The sequence below is a fragment of the Mesoplodon densirostris genome, chromosome 4 (assembly GCF_025265405.1).
Source record: "Mesoplodon densirostris isolate mMesDen1 chromosome 4, mMesDen1 primary haplotype, whole genome shotgun sequence".
NCBI classification, from domain to species: Eukaryota; Metazoa; Chordata; class Mammalia; order Artiodactyla; family Ziphiidae; genus Mesoplodon; species Mesoplodon densirostris.
The window spans coordinates 16650499-16676609 of NC_082664.1; the positions used below are offsets into that span (position 1 = coordinate 16650499).

General features: G+C 42.3%; 1 protein-coding gene across 1 annotated transcript in view; it reads left to right on the plus strand.

Moving 5' to 3' along the window:
* KCNK10 (potassium two pore domain channel subfamily K member 10) overlaps positions 1-26111 on the plus strand; it is a 145963-nt gene that overhangs the window by 50093 nt on the left and 69759 nt on the right. Inside the window, exon 2 of the mRNA XM_060097960.1 lies at positions 15123-15457. Coding sequence (XP_059953943.1) covers positions 15123-15457 — 335 coding nt within the window. The remainder of the gene's footprint in view (positions 1-15122; positions 15458-26111) is intronic.

Below are 26111 nucleotides of genomic sequence, written 5' to 3' on the forward strand. Positions count from 1 at the left end.
TAGTATGTCTAGACTGAGTATCATTGCATTCTTTTTTTTTTAAATCTTTATTGGAGTATAGTTGATTTACAATGTTGTGTTAGTTTCTGCTGTACATCAAAGGGCATCAGGTATACATATACATATATCAACTCCTTTTTTAGCTTCTTTCCCCATTCAGGTCATTACAGAGTATTGAGTAGAGTTCCCTGTGCTATACAGTAGGTACTTATTAGTAATCTATTTTATATATAGCAGTGTGTATATGTCAATCCCCATCTCCCAATTTGTCCCCCCTCTTTACCCCCTGGTAACCATAAGTTTGTTTTCTACGTGTGTACCTCTCTTTCTGTTTTGTAGATTAGTTCATCTGTACCCTTTTTTTAGATTCCACATATAAGCTATATCATATGTATTTGTCTTCCTGTGTCTGACTTCACTCAGTATGACAATCTCTAGGTCCATCCATGTTGCTGCAAATGGCATTATGTCATTCTTTTTTATGGTTGAGTAATATTCCATTGTATATATGTACCATATCTTCTTTATCCATTCATCTGTCTATGGACATTTAGGGTGCTTTCATGTCCTGGCTATTGTAAACAGTGCTGCTGTGAACACTTGAGTGCATGTATCTTTTCAAATTATGGTTTTCTCAGGGTATATGCCCAGGAGTGGGATTGCTGGATCATATGGTAACTCTATTTTTAGTTTTTTAAGTAACCTCCGTACTTTTCTCCATAGTGGCTGTACCAATTTACATTCCCACCAGCAGTGTAGGAGGGTTCCCTTTTCTCCACACCCTCTCCAGCATTTATTGTTTGTAGATTATTTGATGATGGCCATTGTGACCAGTGTGAGGTGATACCTCATTGTAGTTTTGGTTTGCATTTCTCTAATAATTGGATTTTAAAATAAAGGCTGTTACAGTGATGGTCATTGCATTCTTACCAGGACCAGCTTGATCATGTCTAAGGTGAACCTGTCACATGGAAACAGGAAAAACAAGGTTTGGCTGCAAGGTATATAGAATCAGACAGAGCACACACATTATCTTGGCTGTTCTTAGAGGCAGATCATGGCTGAAACCAGCGGCTGTGACAACCGCAGGATGATGGGGCTGGAATGGTCTCCTCCTCGTCTCTCCTTCCCTCTTCCCAACACCCACCCTCTGGTCCAGCCAGGGAAGCCTTTTGGAGATTCCAAGCTCAGCTTTAACCTGGGGCTCTCTGGAAGCTCTGAGCTGCCTATGCAGGTGGCCCTGGAACAATTCCAGACCCGGAGGGGTTGGTGGTGGTTGGTGAGGGGAGGCGAGTGTTCCCTGCCTCTCACCAGCGTGTTGCAGTCACAGCTGTACTTTGCATGGGTTGACAGGCAGGGTCATGTTGCTATGTGACAGTGGTACCTCCGAGGTGGCTGCATTTCACGTTCTCAGGATACCCCGAATCCCGTTCGATACCCAGCATCCCGAACACCATTTGTTCCAGGTGCTGTGGAGCAGGGCGGGTACTCGGGGTTAGGGGTCTGAAGCTGGATCCAAGGATGCCACTGCTTACTAGCTTGTGATAGGCTAGTCAGTGTCACCTCCCCTGGCCTCAGTTCCTCACCTGTCCAAGGGGGATAGATAATGACCACGGCCCGCCACAGAAGGCTTTGTGAAGATAAACTAGATCATGCGTCAGATCTTTGTCAACTCTCCCACACTACCTCTGAAGGCAGGGATGTGTCTTATTCATATATACATCCCCAGGGCCAAGCATGGTGCCTGGTGAACTCATGTGTTTGTTGATTGAATGTAAAATGTATGGAGCTTGGGAAAGCCTGGGAAAGCCTGGGAAAGCCTGAATAGTATAAAATTGAACAAATTCAAACAAGAAGAAAAAGATTTCCACATGTGCCCCCATATCCACCCATATTTACGGAAAAGATGGAATGGACTACTGTTTGGGAGGAAACATTGTAAAATGAAAATCATTGTCTTCCAACATTTTCTTTCTCATCAAGTCTTGGCAGCACTTTTGCTGCCAAATCCTTTTCTGCTGGCGTTGTGAAGTCCGATAGGCCATTACTTTATATGCCTCATCCATTATTGACACATTTTAGATGAAAGGGCTCTTTCCACCTGGAGTTTTTTTTTTTTTTTTTTTTTTTCCTAGTTTTCTGTTCCTACGGTCCAGAGAACTGACTTTGAGGTCAGGTTATTCTAATTTTAATCCTGGCTCCACCATTTTCTGGCCACCTGACCTGGGCTTAGTCCTTTAAGCTCTCTGGGTCTCAGTTTCTTTGTCTGTGAAGTGGGCATGTGTGGTGGCCGTGAGCAGGCATGCGCCACGCAGGCCTCCAACTGGAGGGAGTATAACTGAGCAAGAACCCAGCTGCTGCTCTGACTTCCGCTGGGGGCATACTTCCTGTGGCCTGCTTCCAGCCCATGGCTGAGGGCAGCAGGGACCCTAAAGCAGGCCTCTCCTGGGAGACACAGGACTCCTCAGATGGCTGACTCTGGCTCAAGAACTCCTTGATGGCCGTGCTGAGCCTTCTTGGGCTGCAGGTGGTCTAGGACTCCCACACCCTCCCTTCCTTCCCTCTCTCCATCAGTGGATTCAGACTCACAGTGTGTCTGCTGGCTGTCCTTGCCACCTGACTGCATTTCCCTTAATAAAATCCATACACATTTATTTTTATTTTTTTGAATTTTTGAATTTTATTTTATTTTTTTATACAGCAGGTTCTTATTAGTTATCCATTTTATACATATTAGTGTATACATGTCAATCCCAATCTCCCAATTCATCACCCGCCCCCCCCCCCACCACCACTTTCCCCCCTTGGTGTCCATACGTTAGTTCTCTACATCTGTGTCTCTATTTCTGCCCTGCACATTTAATCCCCTCTTGGCATCTGCTTCTGGGAGGACCTGGACTCACACAAGGGAGATAATACCTCATGGTGAGGACCAAATGCAACAATGTAAACAAGTGTTTTTCAGAGTCACAGGCACAAAGTGAGTGTGCAATAAGTGGCGGGAACTCCTATTATCTGCACCACCACGGTCACCACCTTCGGGCCGATTTTGCTCCTATGGTGGCTCCAGGCACAGAGGGCTCCAGTGGCAGATCCCAGGTCACAAGGCAACTTAGTATTAGAGTGAGAGCAACTGTGGTTTCTGAGCAGAAGAAATGGATTAATTAAAACATCCTTTGTAAAACAGAAATATAGATCAGTGGAACAGGATGGAAAGCCCAGAGATAAACCCATGCGCCTATGGTCACCTTATCTTTGATAAAGGAGGCAAGAATATACAGTGGAGAAAAGACAGCCTCTTCAATAAGTGGTGCTGGGAAAACTGGACAGCTACATGTAAAAGTATGAGATTAGAACACTCCCTAACACCATACACAAAAATAAACTCAAAATGGATTAAAGACCTAAATATAAGGCCAGACACTGTGAAACTCTTAGAGGAAAACATAGGCAGAACACTCTATGACAAAAATCACAGCAAGATCCTTTTTGACCCACCTCCTAGAGAAATGGAAATAAAATAAAAAATAAACAAATGGGACCTAATGAAACTTCAAAGCTTTTGCACAGCAAAGGAAACCAGAAACAAGATGAAAAGACAACTCTCAGAATGGGAGAAAATATTTGCAAATGAAGCAACTGACAAAGGATTAAACTCCAACATATACAAGCAGCTCATGCAGCTCAATATGAAAAAAACAAACAACCCAATCCAAAAATGGGCAGAAGACCTAAATAGACATTTCTCCAAAGAAGATATACAGATTGCCAAAAAATACATGAAAGGATGCTCAACATCACTAATCATTAGAGACATGCAAATGAAAACTGCAATGAGGTATCACCTCACACTGGTCACAGTGGCCATCATCAAAAAATCTAGAAACAATAAATGCTGGAGAGGGTGTGGAGAAAAGGGAACTCTCTTGCACTGTGGGTGGGAATGTAAATTGTTACAGCCACTATGGAGAACAGTATGGAGGTTCCTTAGAAAACTAAAAATAGAACTACTATACGACCCAGCAATCCCACTACTGGACATATATCCTGAGAAAACCATAACTCAAAAAGAGACATGTACCACAATGTTCATTGCAGCTCTATTTACAATAGCCAGGACATGCAAGCGACCTAGGTGTCCATCGACAGATGAATGCATAAAGAAGATGTGGCACGTATATACAATGGAATATTACTCAGCCATAAAAAAGAAATGAAATTGAGTTATTTGTAGTGAGGTGGATGGACCTAGAGATTGTCATACAGAGTGAAGTAAGTCAGAAAGAGAAAAACAAATACTGTATGCTAGCACATATATATGGAATCTACAAAAAAAAAAAAAAGGTTCTGAAGTACCTAGGAGCAGGACAGGAATAAAGACGCAGACATAGAGAATGGACTTGAGGACGCAGGGAGCGGGAAGGGTAAGCTGGAACGAAGTGAAAGAGTGACATGGACATATATACACTACCAAATGTAAAATAGATAGCTAGTGGGAAGCAGCCACATAGCACAGGGAGATCAGCTCGGTGCTTTGTGTCCACCTAGAGGGGTGGGATAGGGAGGGTGGGAGGGAGACGCAGAAGGGAGGGGATATGGGGATATATGTATATGTATAGCTGATTCACTTTGTTATAAAGCAGAAACTAACACACCATCGTAAAGCAATTATTCTCCAATAAAGATGTTTAAAAAAATTAAAAAAAACCCATCCTTTGTAAACTTATCCAAGTTAAGGAAAAGACACAAACCAAATCCTTTTCTAGCCATTGAAATGTGCAGTCATCTTTGCTAAAGCAGCCTACTCCATTTTTCATCAAATGCACAAAAGGTTTTGTAACATTCTGAGGTCCCTGCCAATACTCGTGATATGTACAAATATACTCCAATCAGTAAGTCGGGGGGCTTGCATTTCCCAAGAACCATGAGGGGGTAAAAAACAAACAAACAAACAAACAAACAAAAAACCAAAGTGGTCATTGTTATTCACATGTGTCATATAAGGAAACAGAAACTAAGTGGCGGTTTCAAGGTCACCCAGACACTGGTGGGTTTGGGATCGAAACTCTCTGGTTTTTGTTTCTGGTGTTTTGGAATTCAGGAATTGGTGGATTCTGTTCCAACTCTGCTCCTAGGCTCAGTCTCTTAGCAAACTGGCACCAGGAACTGGCCCGCAAAGACCTTTCTCAAGCCCAATTCTGCCCAGCCTCAGGGGTGCTAGAGCCCTGGAATCATCCATGATGCAGGTCAGTGAAGGAAACTGATCTCCGTGCTCAGGGCCATCATTTGTCACCCAGAGAGGCTTCATCCTAATGTTTTTTACCTGACGCTGTGAAGCATGTTCACTAAGTAGACTGTCAACCCCGTGAAGCTGGGAGGGACTGTGCCTTATCCCCACCACAGCACAGCCCCATGTGGTGCTAAATAAATGCTTCCTCTTGAGGGTGGTGGTGATTCTGATGGGGCTTCTGTTTATAGTCCAAAGGAGTCATCATCATCATAATTATCATCAACAACAACAGAAAACAAATATTTGCTCTTGGCCAGGCACTGTGCCAAGAAATGGAGATCCAATGATGAAAAGTCAAGCCTTCTGACTCCAAGGAGTTCATAGTCTTGTGGGGAGATGGTCACGTCGAGTCTGCCTGGCGAGGCCAGGATGGCTTCACAGAGGAGGCAGCTTGGAGCTGAGACTGAGGAGGACGGGAGTTCCCCAGGCAGATGGGGGTGGGGAGGGGACTCCTGGCAGAGGGAACACACGTGAAGGTGTGGAGGTGTGAAGAGAGCACTGCTGTGTTGGAGGACCTGTCCAGTGTTGCTGGAATGTCAAGCTGTTTTCCATATGATCCCGCCATCCACCACTGTAGGCGTGGTTTGGAGGTGCCAACATTTCTTCCTGCCTTTCCTTTTTCATTAGAAGCTTCTTTTCATCAGCCATCAATGGGTCAGGCACTGGGCAGGTTACTGGGGTACAAGAGATGAGGGGGTTGACACGGTGCCTGCCCTCCTGGAGCTCTAAGTCGAATGATGAGCAAACAGGTTCTGTCAACATCATAGTGCAGAGAGTGGGGGCCAAGGGAGACCTAATTTAGTGGGGGGTGTATTAGTTTTCCTGTGTCTGTTGTAACAAATTGCCACAAACTTAGTGGCTTAAAACAACACAAATTTATTATCTTATGGTTCTGGAAGTCAGAAGTTAAAAATCTGTCTTCCTGGGCTGAAATTAAGGTCTAGGCAGGGCTGGATCCTTCTGGAGGCTCTAGGGGAGAATCTGTTCCTTGTCTTTTCCAGCTTCTAGGGACTGACTACATTCCTTGTCTTATGGCCACATCACTTGACCTCTACTTCTGTCCTTAAATCTGTTTCTTTCTCTGACCCTCCTGCATTCCTCTTATAAGGACATTTGTGATGACACAGGGTCCACCCAGATAATCCAGGATAATCTCCCCAACTCAAGGTCCTTAACTTAATCAGATCTGCAAAGTTTCTTTTGCCATGTAAGGTAACATATTCATAGGTCCCAGGGATGAGGATATGGGCATCTTTGGGGGCTGTTATTCTGCCGACCACAGAGGGAGCAGGGGGAAGGGGAGGAGATGCTTCTAGAAGTGGTATTTAACCCCCAGACTTATGAGTCAGAAGGTGGGTGAAAGTGGAAGCAAGGAGGTCACTTAGGAGGCTGTTGGATTAGACCAGGCAGGATGTGATGGTGGCCTGGATGAGGCTGGTGGCCATGGTGATGGTGAGAGGCACGAGGGATTAAGATGCAGTGAGGAGGGCGAGAGAATGGGAAATGAGGGCAAAGTTGAAAGAAAGCAGGTCTGGGCAAGGCTAGACTTCTCTGTATCAACAGGGCAAGTTGTAACCTGAATGTAATGCCTTTAGGGAATATTAGCAAGAACATAATGCCCAGGGTGCTAATTCTAATTCTTAAGTCAGAGATTCCAGAGAGTTCTGTGTTCATGTAGGTCAGAAGGAAATGTAACATTTACTGACTTATTTGATAGAATAATATACAATAAAAAGCTGATATCCAACTTTGGTTTCCAAAGAGAAAATCTGATTTTGAGGTTCTACGAGGAAAGGCAGACTTTACAAACCAGATTCTTCCAGGTGTTGTCAGGGTCATTGGTGTTTGAGTGAGGAGGAGTGACATTCGTACACTTTTATTTACCCTGAGTTCTCCAAGGCAGAGATAGAGCAGTTTAACTCTCAGGAGTGGGACTGTTTGCCTCACTTGGATAATTAGGTTTGTCACCTCCTAATATACATTATTTACACAACAGCCAAGCTGCACCTTGACAGAGGCCATAATAAGCATTAGTATTATAAAAGGAGAACAAAAGCGAAGGAAAATGGCCATTCGTTGCGCACCAGGCCGATTTCTGAAATGTGTGATACCATTCTGTGTGTGACACTGCGCTGAACTTCCTGCCGTTCCTGAAGAGTCCCCAAATTAACCTATTTACATCCAAGGTAATGAAATTGTCCTTACAGAGAGCAGGGACCTTTGAGAATTCGATGTGTTCAAACCAGGGGAAATTTCTTTTCCAATAACTTATTATTCGAGGAAAATAGAAGAAAAATTCTATCATTAATAGATCAGGAGTGATTACATGTAACTCATTGCATTTTCTATTGAGAAATACATTTAGGGTCTATTTTATTCTATTTTTTTTTCAGGAAACAAAGTTAATCAGAATATAACATCAGTCTTTGATTCCTTCCCTCATTATCACCACCTTTCTTTTTCCTTACCTTTAGTAGTTGTCAGAAACCCAAACTTTCTTTACACTGATTGATTTTTCCAATTGAAGTATAGTACATTTGCAATATTATATTAGCTTGAGGTGTAAAACAGTGATTCAATATTTTTATAGGTTATACTACATTTAAAGTTATTACAAAAAATTGCTATATTTCCCTGGGCTGTACAATACATCCTTGTTGCTTATTTATTTATTTATTATGTTAAGACAATGAAAATTTTTTTATTAATGTTTAGTTGATTTACAGTATTGTATAAGTTTTAGGTGTACAACATAGTGATTCGCAATTTTTAAAGGTTATACTCCATGTATAGTTATTATAAAATACTATCTATATCACCTGTGCTATACAATATATCCTTGTAGCTTATTTATTTTACACATAGTAGTTTGTGCCTCTTAATCCTGTACCCCTATCTTGTCCCTTCTCTCTTCCCTTGCCCCACTGGTTACCACTAGTTTGTTTTCTTTAAAATTTATTTATTTTTGGTTGTGTTGGCTCTCTGTTGCTGCATGCGGGCTTTCTCTGGTTGTGGTGAGCTGGGGCTACTCTTTGTTGTGGTGTGCGGGCTCGTTGTAGTGGCTGATCTTGTTGAGGAGCACGGGCTCTAGGTGCACGGGCTTCAGTAGTTGCAGCACGTGGGCTTGGTAGTTGTGGTTCACGGGCTCCAGAGCGCAGGCTCAGTAGTTGTGGCGCATGGGCTTAGTTGCTCCGTGGCATGTGGGACCTTCCTGGACCAAGGCTGGAACCCGTGTCCATTGCATTGGCAAGCGGATTCCTAACCACTGCGCCACCAGGGAAGTGCCCACTAGTTTGTTTTTTATATCTGTGAGTCTGTTTCTCTTTTGTTGTATTTACTAGTTTTTTTTTTTTACATTCCACATATAAGTGATATAGAGTATGTGTCCTTCTCTGTCTGACTTATTTCACTAAGCAAAATATCCTCCAAATCCATCCGTGTTGTTGCAAATGGCAAAATTTCGTTCCTTTTTATGGCTGAGTAATATTCCATTGTGTGTATATACCACATCTTCTTTATCTATTCATCTGTTGATGGACACTTCCATATCCTGGCTGTTGTAAATAAAGGTGCTATGAACATTGGGGTGCATGTATCTTTTTGAAATAGTGTTTTCATTTTCTTCAGATATATACCCAACAGTGGAATTGCTGGATCATATGGTAGTTCTATTTTTGTTTTTTTGAGGAACCTCTATACTGTTTTTCATCGTGGCTATACCAATTTACAATCCCAACAGTGTATTAATGTTCCCTTTTCTCCACATCCTTGCCAACATTTGTTATTTGTAGACTTTTTGTTGATAGCCATTTTGACAGGTGTGGGATGATATCTCATTTTGGTTTTGATGTGTATTTCTCTGATGATTAGTGATGTTGAGGATTTTTTAATGTGCCTGTTGGCCATCTGTATATCTTCATTGGAAAAATGTCTGTTCAGGTCTTCTGCCCATCTTTAATTGAGTTTTTTGGTTTTTTGATATTGAGTTGTGTGAGCTGTTTATCTATTTTGGATACTAACCCCTTATTGATCATATCATTTGCAAATCTTTTTTCCCATTCAGTAGGTTGTCTTTTTGTTTTGTCAATGGTTTCCTTTGCTGTGCAAAAGCTTTTATGTTTAATTAGGTCCCATTTGTTTATTTTTGCTTTTATTTCTTTTACGTTAGGAGGCAGATCCAAAAAAATATTGCTGTAGTTTAAGTCAAAGTGGGTTCTGCCTATGTTCTCTTCTAAGAGTTTTATGGTTTTTGTGCCAGTACCATGCTATTTTGATTATTGTAGCTTTGTAGTATAGTCTGAAGTCAGGGAGCATGACACTGCTAGCTTTGTTCTTTCTTTTCAAGACTGCTTTGGCAATTTGGGATCTTTTGTGGTTCCATATAAAATTTAGGATTATTCTAGTTCTGTGAAAAATGTCCCTGGTATTTTGATAGGGATTACATTAAATCTGTAGATTGCTTTGGGTAGTATGGACATTTTAACAATATTAATTCTTCCAATCCAAGAGCATGGGATATCTTTCCATTTCTTTGAATCATCTTCAATTTCCTTCATCAGCGTTTTAGAGTTTTCATAGTATAGGTCTTTCACCTCCTCGGTTAAGTTTATTCCTAAGTATTTTTATGTGATTTTTAAATGGGATTTAAAAAAAACTTTCTCTTTCTGATATTTCATTATTAGTGTATAGAAACACAACATATTTCTGTTTATTAATCTTGTATCTTGCAACCTTGCTGAATTCATTTATCAGTTTTAATAGTTTTTGTGTGGAGACTTTAGGTTCCTCTATATAGAGTATCATGTCATCTGCAAATAGTGATAGTTTTACCTCTTCCCTTCCAATCTGAATACATTTTTCTTCTTTATCTTGTCTGAATTCTGTGACTAGGACTTCCAATACTATGTTAAATATAAGTGGAGAGAGTGGGCATCTTTGTCTTCTTCCTGAATTTAGTGGGAAAGCTTTCAGCTTTTCACTGTTGAGTATTATGTTGGTTGTGAGTTTGTCATAAATGGCCTTTATTATGTTGAGATATGTTCCCTCTCTACACACTTTAATGAGAGTTTTTATCATGAATGGATGTTGAATTTTGTCAAATGCTTTTCCTGCTTCTATTGAGATTATCGTGTGATTTTTATCTTTCCTTTTGTTAATGTGATGTATCACATTGATTGATTTTCAAATGTTGAACCATCCTGTGACCCTGGAATAAAACCAACTTGATCATGGTGTATGATCCTTTTTATGTATTGTTGGAATTGATTTGCTAATATTTTGTTGAGGATTTTTGTGTCTATATTCATCAGAGATATTGGCCTGTAATTTTCTTTTTTTCATATCTTTATCTGGTATCGGGGTAATGGTGATCTCATAAAATGAATTTGGGAGTGTTCCATCCTCTACAATTTTAGAGGGGAATATTTTGAGAAGGAAAGGTGTTAGCTCTTATTTATATGTTTGGTAGAATTCCTCTGTGAAGCCACCCATCCTGGACTTTGGTTTGCTGAGAGATTTTTTTTTATTACAATTTCAATCTTACGTCTGTTAATGTTGCCTTTTTTTCCTGACTCAGTCTTGGCAGGCTGTACATTTCTAGAAGTTTGTCCATTTCCTCTAGGTTGTCCAATTTGTTGGCATATGACTGTTGATAGTATTCTTTTATGACTTATTGTATCACTGTGCTATCAGTTGTTATTTCTCCTCTTTCATTTCTTTGTTTGTTTGGGTCTTCTCTCTTTTCTTCTTAATGAGCCTAGCTAAAGGTTTATCAATTTTGTTTATTTTTTCAAAAAACCAACTCTTGGTTTCATTGATTTTTCTATTACTTTTTGGTATCTATTTTATTTATTTCCTCTCTGATCTTTATTATTTCCTTCCTTGGGCTGACTTTGGGCTTTGTTTGTTCTTCTTTTTCTAATTTCTTTAGATGAAAGGTTAGGTTGTTTATTTGAGATTTTTCTTGTTTCTTGAGGCCTGTATTGCTATAAACTTCCCTCTTAGAACTGCTTTTGCTGCATCCCATAGATTTTGGAAAGTTGTGTTTTCATTTCCATTTGTTCAGGGTTTTTTCTGATTTCCTTTTTGATTTCTTTGTTGACTCATTAGTTTTTTAGTAGCATGTTGTTTAGTCTCTGTGGATTTGTGCTTTCCCCATTTTTCTTTCTGTAGTTGATTTCTAGTTTCATACTTCTTGGTTGGAAAAAATGCTTGATATAATTTCTATCCTCTTAAATTTGTTGAGACTTGTTTTGTGGCCTGGCATGTGACCTATCCTGGAGAACATTTTGTGTGCACTTGAAAAGAAAGTGTATTCTGCTGTTTTTGGGTGGAATGTCCTGTATATATATATCTATTAAGCCCAACTGGTATTGTGTCATTTAAGACCACTCTTGCCTTGTTGATTTCCTATCTAGATGATCTGTATATAGATGTAAGTGGGGTGTTAAAGTCCCCTATATTATTGTATTGTCAATTTCTCTCTTTATGTCTGTTAATATTTGCTTTATATATTTAGGTACTCTTGTATTGGGTGCATATATGTTAATGAATGTAATATCCTCTTCTTGTATTGATCCCTTTATCAATATATAATGCCCTTCTTTGTCTTTTGTTACAGACTTTTAAAGTCTATTTTGTCTGATGTGAGTATTGCTACCTCTGCTTTCTTGTCGTTGCCATTAGCATGAAATATCTTTTTCCACGCCCTCACTTTCAGTCTGTGTGTGTATTTAGTTCTGAAGTGAGTCTCTTGTAAGCAGCATATAGGTAAGTCTTGTTTTCTTATCCAATCAGCCACCCTATGTCTTGATTGGAACATTTAGTCCATTGACATTTAAAGTAATTATTGATAGGCATGTACTTATTGTCATTTTGTTATTTGTTTTCTGGTTGTATTTATAGTTCTTCCTTGTTCTTTTCTTCTTCTTTTAGTTCCTTCGCTTATTTGATGACTTTCTTTAGTGGTATGCTTGTTCCTTTCTCTCTTGTTTTTGTGTATCTGTTGTAGGTTTTGACTTGTGGTTACCATGGGGTTCATATGTGTTGACCTGTATCTATTTGTTTTAAACAGGTAGTTCTTCAAGTTCAAACACATTCTAAAAGATCTACATTTTTTCTTCTCCCACATATTTTATTTTTGATGTAATATTTTTCATCTTCATGTTTATCCCTTTACTGATTATTGTAGTTATACTTGATTTTACAACTTTTTTGTCTTTTAATCTTTGTACTAGCTTATTTAAGCAGTTGATCCTCAGCCTTTACTGTATATTTTCCTTTACTTGTGGTATTTTTCCTTTCCTATAGATACTTCTTCTTGTAGCCTTTTCTTTTCCACTTAGAGAAGACCCTTTAACATTTCTTTTAGGGTTGGTTTAGTATTGATGAACTCTTTTAGTTTTTGCTTATCTGGGAAGTTCTTTATCTCTCTTCAATTCTAATTGATAATCTTGCTGGATAGAGTGTTCTAGGTTGCAGGTTTTTCCCTTTCAGCACTTAAAATATATCATGATACTCCCTTCTGGCTTGCAAAGTTTCTGCAGAAAAAATCAGCTGATAGCCTTCTGGGGGATACCTTGTATATGACTCTTTGTTTTTCTCTTGCTGCCTTTAGAATTCTCTCTTTATCTTTAAGTTTTGCCACTTTAATTATGATATATCTTGGTGTGGGTCTGTTTGGGTTCATCTTGTTTGAGACTCTCTGTTCTTCCTGGAGTTGGATATCTGTTTCCTTCTTCAGATTTGGGAAGATTTCAGTCATAATTTCATAAAATATATCTTCAACCCCCTTCTCTCTCTCTCCTTCTGGGCCCCCTATGATGTGAATGTAGGTACACTTGATGTTATCCTAGAGATCTCTTAAACTGTTCTAATTTTTAAATTTATTTTTCTTTTTGCTGTTCTGATTGGGTGATTTCTGTTATTCTGTCTTCCAGATCCCTTCTATGTTCTTCTGTGCCACCTCATCTGCTGTTAATTCCTTCTAGTGTGTTTTTCATTTCAGTTATTGTATTCTTTGGTTCTGACTGGTTCTTTATTATACATTTTTTAGTTCCTTGTTAAAATTCTCATCTATTCTTTTACCTAATTCAGTTAGTATTCTTATTGCTAATGCTTTGAATTCTTCATTTGGTAACTTGTTTATTTTGATTTCATTAATTATTTTTTCAGGAGTTTTCTCTTGCTCTTTCAATTGAGAAAATTCCTCTGTCTTCTCATTTTCCCTGTCTTTCTCTGTCTCTATGAAATTAAGTAAAACTGTTACCCATTGCTCCTTATGTTGGAGCATTCCTTTACAGTCTGAGTCTGCCAGTGGCTTTGGTGGGAGAGCTGGATTTGATGTGAACACAAGCCATATCTTTCCTCAGGTTGTGCTGGCAGCTATTATCTTGGTAGGAGGTGGGGATGGAGATGGAAGGACTAGGGCTGGAGCAGGTGTGAGCTGAAGCTTCTGTGCTAAGTGTCCATCATCACCCTGTGGGGGAGCAGGGTCAGGTTCCAAGTTGCTAGAGCAGAAGCCGTGAGAGTTGGGCTTCCAAACCGGCTCAGTTCCCTTCAAGTATGTGCTCTCCCCCTCCCAGCACTGGCACCCTCACTCCAGAGTAGAACAGTACTGGAGCAAGAGGAGCTAGCGCAGGCACTCAGTGAGGGCTGGGGTACAGTCCGTGGCGGTCCAGCCACCATCAGAGATCTGGACTGCCTCTCATGTTCCACTTGTATAAGTGAAGCAATGTCTGCCTCTGCCCTTCTCAGATGTTGCTTCAGGTTTGAGCTACCTCAGTGTCTCACGACTAAGGTCTTTCCTTGGTCATGGCAGCTCTTATTCCAGTGTGGAGCTGTGATGGGAGGCAAGCAAGGCTGGAATGTTCACTTGGACCAGGCTGGTGTATACACTGGGGAAGTCATGGGAAACCAGTTGGCCACCTGCTTGATTTCAATTTGCCCTCTCGTCCCTGCTTCAGGAGCAAGCCAGCACAAGCATGCTCCTCCTGAGTGGAGTTCAGGCTTCCCACAATCCTCTTGTTAGTCCCACCAGCCCTCCAGGGGGTCGTCTTCTTTTTGTAGGACCCCAGGGTTGGGGCACCCAATATGTGGCTTGAAGCACTCACTTCCCAGGGAGTGGCTCCACCCATGAAATCTCCCTTCTCCTCTGAGTCCCCTCCCAAGAGCACAGGTCTCAACCTGTAGATGTATTTTTGATGTGTTCGTAGGGGGAGGTGAGTTCCATGTCCTCCTGCTTCTCTATCTTGATCTGAGTGTCACTGTGTTTGGTTTTTGACTCTTCATTATAGCAAGCTCACCCTTCTTTTGTTTTGTGACCATAGACCTGGATAAAAGAACTTTTAAACTTACTAGATGCTCATCTCTTCTATACTCTTGGTATTACCTAGCCCTCAGCACTTGGACAATTCTGCTGGGTATCCTTCTCCTACCTTTTCTTCTCCAAATTGAACAATATGTCTCTTTTTAAAATATCATGGTTTGTTGTGTATCTTACACATCACTTAACAAGGAAACTAAGAGAGAAAATAAATGAGAAATAACAGAGACATGGCTTTCAAATTTGGACCCTTGTAGAGAAATATAAACATTTCAGACTCAATGTTATTTTTTTGTGAAAACTAGAACTCCTGGTGCTCACTGTTTTAGAATTCAACAGACACCTAGCAACTGATTGAATTCCCTCACTGCAGGCTTGGTGAACCAATTTTTAATCCTCACATTTGAAAGCTGGCTTGAGAAAGACATCTGTGCTTTGTTTTCGACAAGTTTTGGGCTTTGTGTTTATAAACAAACTCTCTTTTCCCCTCTCACCCACCCCGTTTCTCAGTGGCCGTTCCTGCAGCAGCGCCCCCGGTGTGCCAGCCCAAGGGCACCACTAACGGGCATTACGCGGCCCCACGCCTCTCCATCTCCTCCCGAGCCACGGTGGTAGCCAGAATGGAAGGTGCCTCCCAGGGGGGCCTGCAGACCGTCATGAAGTGTAAAACAGTGGTTGCCATCTTCGTGGTCGTGGTGGTCTACCTCGTCACGGGCGGTCTCGTCTTCCGGGCATTGGAACAGCCCTTTGAGAGCAGCCAAAAGAACACTATTGCCTTGGAGAAGGCAGAATTCCTGCGGGATCATATCTGTGTGAGCCCACAGGAGCTGGAGACATTGATTCAGGTGAGCAAGGAGTGAGTCAACAGTAGAATCACCTGTTGGGGGGAGAGTGTGATGTTGGTTTTGTCTTTCTGGCTCACTGAGCTTTGCCGTTGGTTGAGATGCTACTGATGGTCAGGGAGGTCCTCTCTGGGAGGTGACACTTGAGTGGAGACCTGTGACAATGTGGGGGAAGAGGGGTCACATGTACAACGTAGGAGCAGGCTGTGTTTTGTATCACGTGCTTTTGCGTGTGGTGGCCAGAGGCAGCAGCAGGCAAAGGGCTTTGGATTTTCAAATTCAAGGCCACTTATATATGCTGATTAACTTTTAAATCTGTGTGAGATGCTGGGGTAAGAGGGTGGCCTAGAAACCAAAGAAAGAAAGAATTTTAAACAAGCAGGGATGTATTAACCTGTCGAAGGTGAATGAGAATGGAACAGAGAAAAGGTCACCAGCTGTGGGATGGGTAGGGTGTTAGTGACTTGAAAGAGGCTTTGGTGGATTTGTGAGGATGAAATTATAAGGATAACAGTAACAGGGCCAATCAAGGTTGCTATTTTTGAACACTTACTATGTGTCAGGCACTGTACTAAAGCGCTTCCATGCCTTGGATATTAAGGAAAAAATGTTTATAAAAAATGGAGGCAGAGAACTTTGGTCCCCCGCCTACAGAAACAAGGCAGAGGAAGGGGTGGGGCGAACTTGGCAGAGGTGATGTGAGGCTGGGAAGGGATGTGGGAGACAGGGAGTCATCTAAGGTGGCATAACAGGAGGAAGCGCAACAGGAGGCTTGAGAAGTGAGCGAAAGGTGGAGAGGACCAAGTCCTGGGAAGAGGGAAGGGAAGTGGTTTAGAGCCCAGCAGATGGGCTTCACCTTGGAGGTGAGGCAGGATGACAGCCTCCAATCTACACGCCCTCCTGAGCCACAAGGAGTAGTGGTGGGGGACGGTGACATTTATGGAGGCAAGGGAGAGTCCCATCTTTCTGTGGGTTCTAAAGTTTGGAAGACAGAGGGATGGAAAAGACAGCTTTCACAATTCCTTTTGGCTCTGGGATTACCGGCATTAAATTCTTTTCTTTTAAAAATTAATTAATTTTATTTTTGGCTGCGTTGGGTCTCTGTTGCTACGTGCGGGCTTTCTCTAGTTGCAGCGAGGGAGGGCTACTCTTTGTTGTGGTGTGCGGGCTTCTCATTGCGGTGGCTTCTCTCGTGGCGGAGCATGGGCTCTAGGCGCACGGGCTTCAGTAGTTGTGGCGTGTGGGCTCCAGTAGTTGTGGCACCCGGGCTTAGTTGCCCCGTGGCATGTGGGGTCTTCCCAGACCAGGGATTGAACCTGTGTCCCCTGCATTGGCAGGCAGATTCTTAACCACTGCACCACCAGGGAAGTCCCACCAGCGTTAAATTCTAATGGCTAAAAAAAAATTCTAATGACTACTACAAATTAGGATTCTGTAGGATTCACAAGTCTGGGCTGGCTTGTTTATTTATCTATTTCCAGCTACACTGATAGGGTAGGGGAATTCTGAGGCTGCTTATGATCTGGCCCCTTCATAGTAGTTGTAGTCTTTTAAATTAGTTTCTATAATCTGACTTGACTCTTAGATTAATAGAAATATACATTTTTTTCCTGGGAATACATATGGTTTCATACCTATATCCTACAGTTTTTATTAAAAAATAAAACCTTGCAATTCTAAAGGTCAAGGGGCAGTGTTTCATATCACTCTTTCTTAGGTGGCCTTGTCTTTTTTTTTTTCTCCTTTCATGGTAAAATGCTACCAATCTGTCACTAATCTGTGCCAGATTTAAGGCTCATAAAGGTGTAGAGAATGGAGGAAATAATTCTGGAGTAATTTTCAGTAAGGAACTTATTATACATGTTGTGGTGATATGTGGTGAGATCCTTTTTATTTAGTTGCAATACATGTAATAACCTAAAAGGTGGTCTGAATTGAATCTGGACTTGTGCCTGAATTTTTTTTCCTTAGACAATGAGATCTTGAGGAAAGGGATCATATCTTATTATCTTTGCATCCATGTGTAGCCTCTGCGTGGCTTTACATCTAATTACTACCCAACAGAGAAATGCTTTTGGGATGAGCTATCAAACTAAATCTATAACACTAGTAATGCCATGAGACACCTGAGCTTATTCATGCATTTATTTATGAATTCCGTATTTCTCTATTGTTCATTCTTTGGCCTTCTCCTTTATGAAAGAATTCAGTGGCCAGAATGAAGGACAGAATGGAGAAGGTAGAGATTCTAGTTCTGGTGTTGCTGTTAAGACCCATCCTTTGACCTCAAAGATTTCTCTGTGAAATGAGGGTGTGTGTGTGTGTGTGTGTGTGTGCGCGCACGCGCGCGCGCGCATGCCTTTGAGATCATTTTTAACAATTAAACAATTGTTAACAATTAAACATATTAAACAATTAAACATATACCCTTTAGTAGGCACCCGTTATGAGCTAGGCCTCTTCTACCCATCATCTCATTTAGTCTCTCCAACAACCTTCTAAGTTGGTATAATTATACCCATTTTACAGGTAAAGAACTGATGCTAAAAGAGGTTGAGTAACTTTCCAACCACCAACATGATAGAGCTGGGATTCAAAGTGAGGTCTGCCTGGCTCTACCCTGCCTCGCCCAATGAGTCTACAGCCCTTGAAGTAGCGTTTACTTTAGCATAAGCTTAACTCTCTCTTAAACATTTGCTTTATGTTCAACACTTTCCTGAATTTTAGCAGAGTCAAAAGGCATTGGAGTTCTTTGCTCTTTAACAGAAAGCATTTCCTCTTTTTTCTCTTTATACCCATTGGCTATCAATCCTGAACATGGGATACTTTAAGATCTCCATCTACTCTGATATAAGGATTTATACTGGTGCTTACCTACAGTTTTTTGTAGGCTAAGCAGTTAAAAATGCTGAACCTGTGTCAGTCAAGAATCAAATTATTATGGTTTATAAATAAGATGAAAAGACAACCCTCAGAATGAGAGAAAATATTTGCAAATGAAGCAACTGACAAAGGATTAATCTCCAAAATATACAAGCAACTCATGCATCTCAATATCAAAAAAACAAACAAACCAATCCAAAAATGGGCAGAAGACCTAAATAGACATTTCTCCAAAGAAGATATACAGATTGCCCACAAACACATGAAAGGATGCTCAACATCACTAATCATTAGAGAAATGAAAATCAAAACTACAATGATGTATCACCTCACACCAGTCAGAATGGCCATCATCAAAAATTCTACAAAAAAAAAAAAATCTACAAACAATAAATGCTGGAGAGGGTGTGGAGAAAAGGGAACCCTCTTGCACTGTTGGTGGGAATGTAAATTGCTACAGCCACTATGGAGAACAGTATGGAGGTTCCTTAAAAAACTAAAAAGAGAAATACCATACAACCCAGCAATCCCACTACTGGGCATATACCCTGAGAAAACCATAATTCAAAAAGATTCATGTACCACACTGTTCACTGCAGCTCTGTTTACAGTAGGCAGGACATGGAAGCGACCTAAGTGTCCATAGACAGATGAATGGATAAAGAAGATGTGGCACATATATACAATGGAATATCACTCAGCCATAAAAAGAAACAAAATTGAGTTATTTGTAGTGAGGTGGATGGACCTAGAGTCTGTCAAACAGAGTGAAGTAAGTCAGAAAGAGAAAAACATATACCGTATGCTAACACATATATATGGAATCTAAAAAAAAAAAAGGTTCTGAAGAACCTAGGGACAGGACAGGAATAAAGACAGATGTAGAGAAGGGACTTGAGGACACGGGGAGGGGGAAGTGTAAGCAGGAACGAAGTGAGAGAGTGGCATGGACATATATACACTACCAAATGTAAAATAGATAGCTAGTGGGAAGCAGCCACATAGCACAGGGAGATCAGCTCGGTGCTTTGTGTCCACCTAGAGGGGTGGGATAGGGAGGGTGGGAGGGAGACGCAGGAGGGAGGGGATATGGGGATATATGTATACATATAGCTGATTCACTTTGTATACGGCAGCAACTAACACACCATTGTAAAGCAATTATACTCCAATAAAGATGTTAAAAAAATTTAATATGGTTTACCCTTCACTGATTCCTTCATAGAATGAAAGTGTCCACACTTTTGGACCAGGGGGCATCCTCTCCACTCTACGCCTCTGAGCAGCACTGTATGTAGTGCTCATAAGAAACACAGTGTTTGGGAGGGTTTTCAGTGTGGTGTGTTCTAAGCTGGAAAAATAATATTATTGTATCTCACCGATATTTTTATTGTTGTATCTGGCTGGTCAATGGTATTTTTCTGGTAGTGTCAGGACTCTTGGCTGGATTGAGTGAACCCCTCATAAAGCTAATCTGGAAGGTGTAAATCATGTTATTAATAATAAAAACAGAATACCTGGAACAGATTAACCCCCGTGAAATGCCTTGATAGCTTAAAAGGGCCATAGCTGGGGAGGGATTTTCCAAAGACTTAAACCACTTTTATGAGGTATGATGGGACTCTGGAGGTGACAGATGGGTCACCACCCCTGACCCAGATGCTGCTATGGAGGAGACTGTTTCATTAATTAATTCATCTACGCATTCTTTAAGTTGCTACAGAGCTTGTTACATCAGGTAACATGCTAAGTGTTGGAGATAGAAAAGATGAAGATAAAATACACCTTGAGCAAGTTGTGAACTTCTCTGTGATTCCATTTCATTATCAATAAAATGTGCCTAAAATCCCTCACCCTTAGGATATTGAGAGGATTAAATTCTATAATTCATGAGAAGGGCTTTGAACTGCTCTTGGCACGTGGTGCGCACTCAAACAAAAAGATAGATATTGCTGCTGCTGTTTATAGTATTATTCAAGGAGCTCAGAATTTCAAGCAGTGGTTCTTAGTGGAGAGTGGGGGTTGCTTCCAGGGGGCATCTGACAGTGTCTGAATACATTTTCAATTGTTGGAGAGATGCTACAGATGTCTAGTGGGTAGAGGCCAGGGATGCTGCTCAACATCCAACAATGCCCAGCATATCCACTCATAACAAAGAATTATCCAGTTTCACATGGCAGTAGATTGAGAAACCCTAGAGGAAGAGGCATATAAACCAATAACTAGAATTCATTGGAATGGAGCTATTTTTTCCCCAGTTTTATTGAGATATAATTGACATATATCACTGTATAAGTTTAAGGTGTACAGCATAATGGTTTGAACATTTATTGTGAAATGATTACTGCCGAAAGTTGAGTTAGCATCCATCACCTCATATAGATCCAATAAAGGGAAAAATTTGTTTTTCCTTATGGTGAGAACTCTTAGATTTATTCTCTTAACAACTTTCATATATAGCATGCAGCAGTGTTAACTGTACTTATAAAGTTGTACATTACCTCCCGAGGACTTACTTATAATTGGAAGTTTGTACCTTTCCACCACCTTCCTCCAACTCCCCTTTCCCCACCCCCATCTCTGATCTTTTTTCCTATGAATTTTTTTAAAAAACATTTCACATATAAGTGAAATCATACAGCATTTGTCTTTCTCTCTCTGACTTATTTCACTGAGCATATCCTCAGGACCCATCCATGTTTTTGCAAATGGCAGGATTCCTTCATTTTCTAATGGCTGAATAATATTACATCATATATATGTAAAACTCACAACTTCTTTATCCATTAATCTATGGCCACTCAGGTTGTTTCCATGTCTCTTCTACTGTAAATGCTGCTATGAACATGGGGATGCAGATACCTTTTCGAGTTAGTGTTTTTCTTTCCTTTGGATGTGTTCCCAGAAGTGGAATTGCTGGATCATCTGGTAGTTCTGCTTTTAATTTTTTGAGGAAACGTCATACTGCTTTCCATAGTGGCTACACCAGTTTCCAACCCCATCAATAGTGCGCGAGGGCTCCCTTTTCTCCACATTTTCCCCCAGCGTCTGTGATCTCTTGTCTTTTCGATGATCACTGGAATGGCGCCCCAGTGAGGCAAACAGAGGTCAGGGAAGATTTCGTGGCTCTTTGTCTCCTTTAGTCCCTACAACGGTTCTATGAGGATAGTCTTTTGTGCCACTCGCAGAGGAGGAAACTGAGGCAGCAGGAGGTGAAGTTACACGCTCAAGGACACCTGATTAGTGAGTGGAGGATCTCAGATTCACTCCTGGGCAGTCTGACCACTGTCCTGTTCTCTTAAACACCATGCATGGGAACAGAAACGTGCAATATGGAAGGAGTTCATCATTCAGGACCCACCGTGAAGGGCATCCCACTGGCATGTGGAGCCCGTTGAGGGAGATGCAGGTGGTCCTTGTGCCTTGAGCTGAGAGGTGTGGGCAGGTGGTGGGAGGTGAGCTTGGGACGGGGGCAGGGGCTGGATTTGAGGTGCCCAGAGAGCCTTGCCGAGTGGTTTGGGCTTTGTGCTGCGGGAAGTGGGGGAGTCACTGAAAGATTTAAGAAGGTAGTGACACGATGGAAACTTTCTTTGGAAAGGTAACTCTTTGAGCGCTGAGGATGTAGGGTTGGAGGAAGGAGAAATTGGAGGAAGTAAGACCAGTTCGGAAGCATATTGGGACCTCATCGGTGGGCCATGCTGAGATACAGTGAAGGGGCCACATTTAAGAGAGTCTGACAAAGCAAACTTGAAGACGACTCATGTCCCATTCAGCAAAGAAGTCTGGAGTGCCTGCCCTGTGCTCCGCCTCCCTTCCCGTTCAAGCAGAGGCCATGTGGGTCGGGGAAGCCCGGCGAGCGGCACCCACACTCTGGAGTTAATCTTCCTGTGTTAAATCTTTTTCCTGCCCGTGGGCTGTGTGACCCGGGTGAGAAAGGGAGTCACCCCAGGCCTCAGCTTCCCTTCTGTAAAATGATGATTATGGTAATAGTGTCCACTTGTTAGGGAGGTCTGAAGATTAAACAAAAAAGCTCAGCTACTTTGAGCTATTGTGATCGCTACTATGTATCTGTTAGGGAAGGCAGGAAAAAGAAATATAGGGAACCCCTAAATTATTATTATTATTATTATTTTTTAGTGAAACAAGTAAAGTGTTTATTAGGAGGAAAAAGAGTACATGTGGATAGACACATGGGCGGACTCAGAGAGAGAGTCGTGCCCTCATGGTAGTTTGCATCACCTATATGGGGCATTTCTTCCAGGTTTCCTTTGGCCAGTCATCTTGCTTTGCCTGGTTCTGAGTCCGTATTTGGTTTATCTCAGGGTCCTCCCAAGCATGTGCACGCATCTCTTAGCCAAGATGGATTCTAGCGAAGAGGCCTATGGATAGGTTGACATCACTCCCGTTTTGACCTCCAAGGAGCCTTTCTGTGCATGTGCAGTCGGGAAGGTCTCCTCGACCACAACGATGAGAAATACGTGGTCTCTATCTTTTTTCTGGGCAGGGCTCAGCCTCTGCTATTATTCTCCTGCTAAATATTATCTTCATCTTGGAGTATCTGTCCACAGGGGACAAACTCCAGCTGCTCAGCCTGGGGCCCATCTATCTCCTGCCTCAAATCCTCCCTGAGAGACGTAGACCCCGAGAACTCTTTATTGGGAAGATGAAGGGCAAATGTCTGTCTTCTGTAGCTTCTTCAGGCTGGCATGGGGCTCATAGACCCTACCTAGTTGGGGTCACGGAGCTCTCGCCCTGTCTCATTAAGGGCCCCAGCGTGACTTCCGTTGTTATTTCAGCAGGATATGCTGTGGGGAGTAGAAAGCCTCTAAATTATGCGCATCCTGGGGTTCTGCTAAGGGAAAAGAGAAGAAAACTCCTGAAATGCACTTTGGGGCTTCAAATCCTAAATTTGATTTGCTTCGACTGTTAAAGTGTAAAGTCCCTTTCGCAGAAATGACTCCCCTGAGTGCTGAGTTGGGCTGCTAACACCATTTGCTGTGTTGATGTGGCTTGAGCCCAGGGAAGTAACCTAGCCGTTTTCTGTGTCATTGAGAGGGCTTACCGTGCCACCTAGATAATCATCCCAGCTTTGATGGGGACACTTGGCCTCAGATCTATTAAGTAGACACCGGGGCTGGCCCCATGATCTCTGTTCACCCTGACTGTTCCTCTGTGTGGTTTGAAACACATATTGGAGAACCTCAGGGACCCAGAAGGCTCAGGCAGCCCCAAGGAGTGGGTCACCAAGACAATGGGATGACCAGTGACTCCAGAGTGTGACTGAGTGAAAGGGCCTGCATCCTCTGGGCCTGATTGCTATTTATCCCTCAGTGAGGCATGTCCATCTTCTAGTGTGGTGCCCTGGGGCAGGCTGACTAACCTGAGCCGAGCTTCAGCAGTTCAGTCCACAGAGGGCACAGAAGACCCATTCATCTCTGGAATCTTACCCTTGAGACTCCGTGAGAGGGTCTGCAGATGACAGTAAGAGGGAAATTTCCTGCAGAGCTGTGGTAATAATAAAAAATAGCTACCACTTATTGGTTGTTTACGTTCCTCTAGGCATGTTCTAAGTGCTTCAATCCTTTAATTCATTGAACCCCTGCAACAAACCTACAGGTAGGATCTATTGTCATCATTCAATTTCATGGATGAACAAATAAATTCTAAGAAATTAAGTAATTTGCCCAAGGCCACACAGCTGATAGGTGGTTAAACTGGGATTTGAGCCTTGGGATGCCAGACTCCAGAGCCCATACGTCTAAGCACTGTGCTAGACTGCTCACTTGTGTCAACGGTCAGTACCCCCTACACTACGTCTGAGCCTTTTCTTAAAGGTTTTACCCCAAGGAAAAGATTGGAGGGAGAAAGAGAAATTTTTAGGGAAATGTGGGCTGACACGGTACTATAGCACTCTAAATATGGACCGTTGTGTTTTCAAAGAAGGGGGTGTCAAGGAGGGGAAAGAGCATGGGCATTGGAATCAGATAGACTTGGTCTTTAACACTATTATACCTAAGGCTGCTTTTCCTATGATGGGGATGGGGCAGTCCCTCTTCATTCGGAATAATGGAAGGAGGGGGTGAGTTAACCCACATAAAGTGCTCAGCAGAGTGCCTGGCACAGAGTTGGCATTTAGGAAACACTATTTCCCCCTGTCCAGCTTTCATCTCCAAACATCTTATGGAAAAACCCCAATAAACTTTTCTGGCCAAGCCAATACATTGAATAGGTTTTTGAAGTCGCAGTTTCCATCAACTCAATTAGACAGTCACTCCATCCCAAGAACGTCTTTATCCTCCATGCTCTCACACGCCACAATTGCTTACTTCCCTGCCCCCAGTGCAATTGTTGTAGAAACTTCCCACATGACTCATCTTGGAGAAAGTAATAAAACATTCAACCTCTGTAACCGTCAAGGGATGAAATCATGAGGCTTCACTGACTGACAGGGGAGGGAAGAATGCTTCAGCCAGCGTGGATGAGGATCTGTAGTGGTCATTTTTCAGGTTGTGACTTTTTATGTTGATGGGTAGGATTTTTGCCACTGGTTTTCACTGTATGATCGCTTAGGGATTTTTTTTTTTTTTTGCGGTACGCGGGCCTCTCACTGCTGTGGCCTCTCCCGTTGCGGAGCACAGGCTCTGGACGCACAGGCTCAGCCGCCATGGCTCACGGGCCCAGCCACTCCGCGGCATCTGGGATCTTCCTGGACTGGGGCACGAACCCGTGTCCCGTGCATTGGCAGGCGGACTCTCAACCACTGCGCCACCAGGGAAGCCCAAGTGATTTTTATCCTTTGCTAATAAATGGTTAGAGTCTTGGATCCTTTGCTCAGTACTGGGCCCTCAAGATGTATTTGATGGATACTGTTTGACACCACTGATTAAGTCCTGACTGGGTGCAGGCTTGGGGCCAAGCAGTTTACATGTGTTCCTGAGCCTCATTTTCACTCCCCATTATTCCAAGTGGTAGCCGCTGTTACTGTCCCCATTTACCAAGGCTAGGTGCCCCGGTTAAGTCCTCGCAACCAGCTAGTGGCAAAAGTGGGCCTGGAATCTGGATTTTCCCACTCCAGAGCCCATGGTCTCTTCATCAGGCTCTATCCCTGGCTCGACACAATGGGGCTGGAGAGTGTGTAATTGTATCAGGACAAATTCCTCCTAAGGGAAAATCCACTTAAACCACAGGATGGGAAAGCTCCTTCCTGAGAATCAGTGCTTGCTTTCTGACACAGATCCCCGTTCTCCTTCTCGCCTGGATTTTTAACCCTCCCAGCATACGGAGAGCATCCGTGCCAGGGCCAAGTGCTGAACTGTGGGCCTCTGGTATAGTGACTCACTTCACTGGTGGCAGAGGAGTTAATTTGAGACATGGGCGGATGCAGGAGAGGACTGGGTACAATGCTGTGGTCCTGGGCATGGACCTTTGATGTTGTCATGGTGACCAAAGCTGCTATTCTGCAGATAAAGGGAAGGCCAGAGATCTTGAGCTGTCAAGCTTTCTCCCCACAAGCAGAAGATGTTGGTTAATGTGTGTGACCCATGCACATTTCCCAAGGCTGTGACATTTACCATTCTCTTCTGCCAAACCTCAAATCACTCCCTCACTCTCCTGCTTACTCACTCCCTCATTCGTTTATTAATTTGACAAATTTACTGATTTACTCAGTGCTAAGTACTGGGGCCATGATGGTGAATAAAAGGCAGACATGGTCCCAACCTCTTGGAGTGTTATAGCTAGGATGGGCAAACATCCCAGCTTTTGTGGATCTGGA